Source organism: Megascapheus bottae, chromosome 34, assembly GCF_031878675.1.
Source record: "Megascapheus bottae isolate mThoBot1 chromosome 34, mThoBot2.hap1, whole genome shotgun sequence".
Lineage (NCBI taxonomy): Eukaryota > Metazoa > Chordata > Mammalia > Rodentia > Geomyidae > Megascapheus > Megascapheus bottae.
Genome location: NC_143542.1, coordinates 4380913 through 4388614, shown reverse-complemented (window position 1 = coordinate 4388614; position 7702 = coordinate 4380913). Strand labels below are relative to the sequence as shown.

The 7702-nt window shown below is 64.9% G+C and overlaps 1 protein-coding gene across 1 annotated transcript; it reads right to left on the bottom strand.

Moving 5' to 3' along the window:
- Positions 1-1384: 1384 nt before the first annotated feature.
- Gnb2 (G protein subunit beta 2) lies at positions 1385-6380 on the bottom strand. The gene is made up of 10 exons (XM_090324406.1): positions 6228-6380; positions 3854-3999; positions 3577-3615; positions 3371-3477; positions 3049-3112; positions 2797-2959; positions 2652-2718; positions 2230-2431; positions 1938-2154; positions 1385-1857 (listed from the first exon to the last, which is right to left on the bottom strand). Exons 2-10 carry the CDS (start codon positions 3908-3910, stop codon positions 1751-1753), a joined length of 1023 nt encoding a protein of 340 aa, XP_090180532.1. The 5' UTR covers positions 3911-3999; positions 6228-6380; the 3' UTR covers positions 1385-1750.
- Between the last annotated feature and the right edge of the window lie 1322 nt (positions 6381-7702).

The window sequence follows — 7702 nt, the reverse complement described above, 5'->3', positions numbered from 1 at the left end:
CAGGCTCCCTGCCTTGCCACATGAATGTATCTTCTGGCCATCAAGCCCTGCGCTGCCCCTCTGGAGAGGGGTGGGCTGTTCTTCAGGAGCCATGGGCGCTGTGGCTAGCCAAGTCCTTGCTCCTGGGAGGTAGGAAGGTGTTGAAGGCCGGAAATGGGTGGCTAGGGGCTGTCTGGAGGGACCCCCAGACTGCAGCCAGCCTGTGGCATGTGGACCCCCAGCCATCTGGCTGCGCTAGGCTTTCACAGGGCAGAGTGGGAAGAGGCGCCTGGCCCGTCTGTCCGCCTCACTGTCCCCCGCCCTGGCTGGGCTCCGTCCGTTCTGTTTTTTTTTTTTTTTCCAAGTTCTTTCTTTTTCTCTTCTGGGTTTCTCATTGAGCTTCTCCATCGACCTCATTGCTAGAGTGCAGTATTAGGGCAAGACTGCCACTGCCGCTTCCATGAATGTATTTCCTCCTGCCCCGGGGAGGGGAGGGGCCCCAGTTTTTTTCCCCATTGTCTCTGGAGAGATGACTTTGAGTTTTGTTCATTTTTTGATTGGTTTTTGGCACCAAAGTGGCAACTGGGTCAGTGTTGGGGTAAAGCTGGCTCGCAGGTGGAACGCCTCCACCTGCTCCTCCTCGCTTTCCAGTGTTCTCTCTAAAGCAATAAGGGGGTGAGGGGCCGGGGGAAACGTCTTGCTGCTGCTGGCCCCCCAGCTCTTCCTCCCCTCTTGCCAGTGTGGCTGCATGAGAGGGGTGGGGGAGACGCCTGTTGTGACTGAATGTAACCGCCCTGCCCCTGCCGCAGCCAATGCAGGGGAGGGGGGCACTTCCTGTCTCTTCTTGGCCCTTACCCCCAGCTAAAGAGACTTTGAACTTGGGGGGCCCATGAGCCTGGAGAGGCCTTAACCCCCATGAGGAAGTATAGGGGGAGCCCTCTCCTACCCCATCCCCTCTGAGAGTGGTCAATGTTTACAAGCTCTGAGCCCCCCAGCCCAGGGACTCAGACCCCCATCCAATCCTTTCCCCAGTCTTCCTGGGCCCTCGCTATCCAATCCCCCTTCCTGGGGTTTGGAGTGGCACAGGGATCCTTCTGTATTCCCTCCGCATCCTTGTTACTCGGTCTCCCCACTCCCTCCACCCTGTGTGATTTCCCCTCTATTGCCCCTGTAAATACTTGCCCCAATAAAACTTGGTGTGTGTTCCTCGCCTGCCTGCTGGCTTCTGTGGGCACTGGTGGTAGAAATGGGTGGTGTCGCTTAGCTGGGAGGTGTGCACTGGGGTGGGTGGTGTGTCTGCAGGGAGGTGGTACATATCTGGGAAGCAGTGGCTCTGGCCTGCTGCTCTGCTTAGTGAGGCCAGGCGACAAGAGAAGACAAAGACATAAAGGGAGGAGACCAGGTACAGAGTTGGAATTGGTTCCTTTATGGAAAAACTGAAAATATAATAAAAATTAAAATAAAACCAGTTTTAAAAAAGCCAGCCCCTGGAGTTTCCACCTCCTGCCTCTGGCCCTCCAGAGGGGTGAGGCCCTGACCCCAGGGCAGCAAAGGATTTTCCACCCCTCCTTGTCCCCCATTCCATCCCCATCTTTTATCTCCACAGTGGGGGCCTCCCCGGGAGGAACCAAACCTGGGTGAGGGAGCAGGGACAAAGGCCCTGTGGCCCAGGGAGGGAGGCTCGGTGTGCACTCTGCCCCAAAGCTCCCGGCCTGTAGTGTGGGCATGGGCAGGGCCCCTCCCGGCCTGGGCCCAGCTGGGATTGGGGAAGTTAGTTCCAGATCTTGAGGAAGGAGTCCCAGGAGCCTGTGGCCACAGCCATGCCATCATCGGTGACCCCAAGGCAGCTCACACGGTTGTCGTGGCCGGCGAGGACACCTGGAACAAGAGAGACCCCTGAACTTGGCTGGCCTGGGCCATGAAGAACCCTTGCCGGCCAGACACAGCCCCAGCCTCACCTGCGCGGTCACCCTTCATGGCATCCCAGATGTTGCAGTTGAAGTCATCATAGCCAGCCAGCAGCAGCCGGCCACTGCGTGAGAAGGCAACGGAGGTGATGCCGCAGATGATGTTGTCATGCGAGTACATGAGCAGCTCCTGGTCCGCCCGCAGGTCGAACAGGCGGCACGTGGCATCGTCTGAGCCCGTGGTGAAGGCGTAGCCATTGGGGAAGAACTGGGGAGTGGGGGGTGCCGGGTCAGGGCTGGACGCAGGGAAGGGACAGGTCAGCCCAGCTCACCCTCGACTCACAGCCACGGCGTTGATGTCAGACTCGTGACCGATGAAGGTCTGCCGGCACATGGAGTCCCGAACGTCCCACAGCTTGATGGAGGCATCACAGGCACCCGACACGAAGGTGCGGCCGTCGGGGGCCAGTGACAGGGACATCACATCCCCACTGTGTCCAGCAAAACCCACAGTCTGCTGGCCTGTCTCAATGTCCCACAGGGCACTGGAGAGGGACCGGACATAAGAGATCAGAAATGGAGGGGAGGGCAGGTTCCCTAGCACTCCACCCCCTCTCACCACGTGGGCGGGGCCCCACAAGGGAGACCAGGAAGCTAACTCCTGACCCAAGACCAGGCCTTAGTTGAGGAGGGGGCCCTCTGCTGCCCACCCGGAGAGAGGCTTTTGTGCAGGCACTGCCCCACCCAGCCCCGGAAGGGCCTCACCAGGTGGTATCCCCAGAGCTGGTGATGATTTGGTTGTCATCCAGGAAACGGCAGCATGACAGGTACCCTGGGGAAAAGGGCTGGTCAGTGAGTCACAGGGAGGACAGCACTCCCCCGGCCCTGGTGCCCTGGCCGGATCTCTCACCAGTGTGGCCAGGCAGCTCCCGGCTGACCCTGACATTGCCCTCTCGGGTCTTGAGGCTGTAGATGGAGCAGATGTTGTCCAAACCCCCACAGGCCACGAAGTTCCCTGAGGGCGCGTAGGCACAGGTCATGACCCAGGAGGAGCGCAGTGGGATGGCGTGGACCTGGGGGGAAGGGACGAAGCACGGACACAGCCAGAGTCAGCCAGAGCTCTGCAGACCTGTGCCCCCCCCACGTAAGGTGCCAGCTCTACCTTGTTGGTGGTGTAGCTGTCCCAGATGATGAGCTTCCCGTCCTGGGAGGCGCTGACCAGCAGCCTGGGGGACAGTGGCAGGGGAGAGGCAGAGGGATGAAGGTACAGGTAGGTTACCCCCTCTCTCTTCCGTCTAGGGGGAGGCACTCAAGCTGATCCTCAGCAGAAGCCCCAAGTCCTGCAAGCAATCTTTCCCTGGTCCTCTGGGGTTGCCCAGACTTCCTTGGGCAAATGCAAATGGAGCACTTCACCAGACCTCAGGCTGCCCTGACCAGCAGCCATCACCCGGGCACAGCAGAGCCCAGCCCTGCCACCCACACACCTTGAATCGGTCCCCCAGTGCATGGCGTAGATTTTCGCCAGGTGCCCACGGAGGGTCCTCCGTGTCCTCATCTGGATTCTCCCCACTGGGTCCAGCCCAGCTGTGATCTGGAAGTGGAGACCAAAGGGGCTCGGGTAGACCGAGACAACCAGAAGCCATATAGCCCGGCCCCTCCCTCAAGTCCTGGGGCCGGCTGGCCTCCTCACCTGGGTCAGTGTTGAATCCCCACATGCTTTTCGGGCATCCTGGAAGCCATGGCCATAAAGAAAAAGAAATGAAGACAGGACGGGGAGGAGAAGGAAGAGGAAAGAAAGCAGGAGGACAAAGCAGTTGAGAGGATGAGACGCTGGAATTGCCTCCTACCCTCAAAGCCCCCAGGCGCGCCCCGTAAGCCGCAGCCGGCCACAACAGCCCGGCTCTGCCGGCCTGGCCCGGCCCGGCCTCCCCTCCGCGGCCCAGCCCGGCCCGGCCCCGGGCCCTCACCCGGATCTGGTTCCGGAGCTGCTCAGCCTCCTGTCTCAGTTGCTCCAGCTCACTCATGGCGCCGGGCCGGTGGGGCGGGGTTGGGGGCGGCGGGGGGCCGCGGGACGGGGGCCGGGGGAGGCAGCTCCTGGCCGCTGGCCCGAGGCCTGGGGGGTGCAGGGCTGACGTCAGGCCCCAAGGCCGCCGGGGAAGGGGAGGGGCAGGCGGGGTGGAAGCGCAGCCCGGAAGAGGAAAGCCCAGCAGGGGGAGGGGGCTGTGGTCCCCGGGGCTGCACCGGGGTCGGGGGCCCTGCCGAGGGACAGGACACTTCCCCAATCTTCCTCCTGGTCCCGGAAGCGGAGCGGGAAGCGCAAGAGGAAGCGCGGGGAACCCCTCCCTCGGGCGGGACACCGCGGCAGGAACTGGGGTGGGGGGGTCCCTTCGAAAACAGACCCGGCGTCCGCCCCAGCCCGCGGGGCGCCGCCCTCCCAGCGCCTAATTCTGGGGGGGCGGGGCCTCTCGGCGCGCACCCCCACGCCGCGCACCCCAGCTCCGACGGCGGGGGGGGGGGACCGGAGAGAGGGGGAAGCGGGCTGTTCGTGGGGTTGCCTAGGCAACCGTCACCCGGACCCAGAGCACCTCATTGGTGAAGTGCTCCCACCCCAGCCCGGTTGCCACGGCAACCGCATCCACGGCAGAGACCTGTAGGGTGGGTGACCCCACCCCCGGGCCGGCGCCCCCGCCCGACCCGGCCTCCCGCCTCTCCCCAGAACCGGCCCGGGTGGCTGTTTACAGGATTTCGGGAAAGCCGATTGGGCGCTAATAGGCTCGGAAAGGCTCACCCCGGATAATCCCGGAGCCCGGCTGCACCCCATTAGCCCTCGGCCCCGGGTGGGGGCGAAGGGCGGCGAGGAAGGCGGCCCCAAGCCGCTGCTCCCTCCCGCGCCGAGGCCGCCCGCCCCGCCACGCCCGCACGGAGCCCGTGGGAGCCGCTCGGGAGTAATTAGGGCTCGGGGAGGAGCGGCCCCCGGCCCCGAGGCGCCGCGCTGCTCTCTCCCAGGCGCCGGCGGGGGCCCCAGGCGGCCCGGCCCCGCCGCCCCGGGCGCCCCCAGGAGCCCAGTCCCGGGGCTCGGCGCCGGGGCTCCGGGGACCTGGCTGGCTCCGCTCCAGGACGCGGTGTCCCGAACCCCACCACCACACACACACTTGGGACACCTGTGCCACCGGCCGGCCCGGGGCGCCCCCACCCAGCTCCCACTTCCCCCCCACCCCGGCCTTGGGCGTTCCTCTTCCCCTAAGTTCAGCTTTCGACGCCAGCACCGCGGGAGGGGTCCCTGCAGAACGGGGGGAAGAGGGGAGCCCCGTGCCCAGCCCACCCACTCCAGGGGTGACAAAGCCCCATCCTGCCAGCTGCCAGCGGCCCAGGCCGGGCCGCAGCGCCCGAGGCCCAGGGCAGCAGGCAGCCGGCCAGGAGGAAGCCGCTGGGGGCGGGGGCCGCGTCCAGCCCCGCGGTTCCCACCACCCTCCCCGGCCGCCCTGGCAGCCCCCCGCTTCTGGGGAGAGAGAGCAATCCGAGCCCCAAACAGAAAAGCGGTGGCCACCGCCTGCTCAGGCCAGGCGGGGCGGAAGGGAGGGGACAGGACAGGGTCCCCAGATCCGGCAGCTGGGAGGCTCTGCCTGGGGCCGCGCTAACGAAGCCCAAGCGGGCCTGGCTCTCCGGCCCCCTCGACCTCCATTTTGCCCCCAGAGAGAGCAAGGCGCGGGAGGTTGCGGGGGGGGGGGGATCCCCAGGAACTGGGTGGACTTGGGCTCAGGACTTATGAAGGAAAAAGGGTGCCGAGTGTCCAGCCCCTGGCCTGGGGGGGAGGGGGCCGAAACCAAGGGCGGACGGAGCCCAAATGGAGAGCGCGGGGTGGAGACCAAGGCGAAGGTGGCTCCGCGGCCTGGCCGATCGCTCCCAGGATTCTAGAGTTTTGCACGACGAATGCCGCCGGGGCGAGGGGCCGGGGAGCCCCGGGGGGGGGACTTGTAACCCAGGGGCCGGCGGGGCGCGGGCAGGGGGCGGGACGGACCCTCGGGAGAGACCCGGATCGCAGCCCCCCAGCTCCGGAGACGGCGACAGGCGGGCGAGGCTGGGACGGGGGTCTGGGGTCAGACAAGCCGCCGGAGGCGCCAGGGAGCGCAGGCAGCGTCGGGGCCGAGGGTCCCCCCCCACCCCCAGTTCCCCTTCCGGGTTTGGGAGCGCCGGGGCCGGAGGAAGGGAGGGGAGATCTGGAGAGTTACGTCCGCTCCCGGGAGACCAGACCCGGGGAGACGGGAGGGAGACTCCCCCCGACCCCCGCCGAGGGAAATTGAGGCTGGGGGGGAGGAGGACTCCTTTCGCCCGCGGAGGTACCTGTGGCGGTGGGACTCTGCCAAGGGGTCGCCGAGGAGCGCGGGCGGCGCTGTCTTCCTCCGCGGCGGGGGCGGCGGCGGCGGCGGCGGCGGCGCGGATGGATTCCTCAGTCACCCCAGCTCCACCGTCCGGCGCTGCTCCCCAGAGCGGAGGGATCCCGCCCGCCCGTGACGCGGCCGCCGCCGCCGCCGCCGCCGCCGCCGCGCCCAGGCCCGGCTGGGCGACACCAAGTGCCGGGGAGGGGGAGCCGAGCGGGAAACAACGCCCCTTCAGGGGCCACGATGGACGGACGCACCACGAGGTCGCCACCCCGCGCCGTTCAAACACCGAAAGGGACCAAAAGGAAGCGTGCACTTCTCGAAAAGACACGAGACATCCCCCACCTCCCTCGGGCCGATTACAGGGGGGACCCTCATGGGTGAAGTCCCCCAACCCGCTCACGGGTCACGTGACCGGCCGTCGGCCCCGCCCACCCTGGGCGGCTACAGACCCGGGGGGCTCGAAGCTCTGACTCTGTTTGACCACGCCCCCTGCCTGGCCTGGCCACGCCCCCTCCGAGAGGCGGGGCCGCAGCGTCCGGACCCCGGGCTGCACCGGACCCCGGGCTGCACCGGACCCGCCTGCAGGCGACAGAAGGAGAAAAATAAAACAGCAGCTCATCCTTAGGAAAGACCCAGGGCCGTGAAACCCCCAGGAGCCCCCGTGGACGTTGGTCTAAGGCTGCACGGCTCACGGTGCTCCATACTATTGCTATTTAATCCGGGTCGGGGCTGGGCTTTATCCCAGCACGAGCTGTACCCCAGCTTGGTAGAAGTAGAAACAGATCCAGGCTGCAGAATCGAGATATCAATCTCAGCAAGGTGGCTTGCAGTTGTGGACCGACCTCGGGAAGGAGTGACAGTGGAAGACCGGGCCTGTTTCCACATCGCTTCCTTGAGGATGGTGAAGGCCCTGGAAGTCTCTTGGATTCAGAGATCCATCACTGTACATCTGCAAATGCCTTGGAAGGTTCACCTCAACAAATGGCCTTCATGACCTGGGCACTGGCAGCTCACACCTGGAATCCTAGCTACTCAGAACAGAAGGTTGTGTGATCTGGCCATTGCCACTTGAAGCCAACCTGAGCAGAAAGGCCCCTTTGACTCTAATCTTCACTTAACTGGAAAAATAAAAATGAAGTGGGGGCTGGGAACCGAGCCTAGTGGTAGAGTGCTCACCTAGCATGCATGAAGCCCTGGGTTCGATTCCATGGTACCTTATACACAGAAAAAGCCAGAAGTGGTGCTGTGGTTCAAGTGGCAGAGCACTAGCCTTGAGCAAAATATATCAAAGGACAGTGCCCAGGTCCTGAGTTCAAGCCCCAGGACTGGAAAAACAAAAGTAGATGTGTGTGTGCCCCAAGTGGTAGAGTGCCAGCCTGTGCAAAAAGGGCAGGCCAGGATGAGGCCCTCAGTTTCAAGCATCAATACTGGCAC

Excerpts from the sequence above, each read along its gene's own strand:
- Gnb2 (XM_090324406.1), bottom strand. The coding sequence starts at position 3,910 with ATGAGTGAGCTGGAGCAACTGAGACAGGAGGCTGAGCAGCTCCGGAAC. Across the intron at positions 3,616-3,853 it reads AGCTCCGGAACCAGATCCGG|GATGCCCGAAAAGCATGTGG; the intron begins GTGAGGGCCCGG and ends CATGGCTTCCAG. Across the intron at positions 2,155-2,229 it reads CTGACATCAACGCCGTGGCT|TTCTTCCCCAATGGCTACGC; the intron begins GTGAGTCGAGGG and ends CCCACTCCCCAG.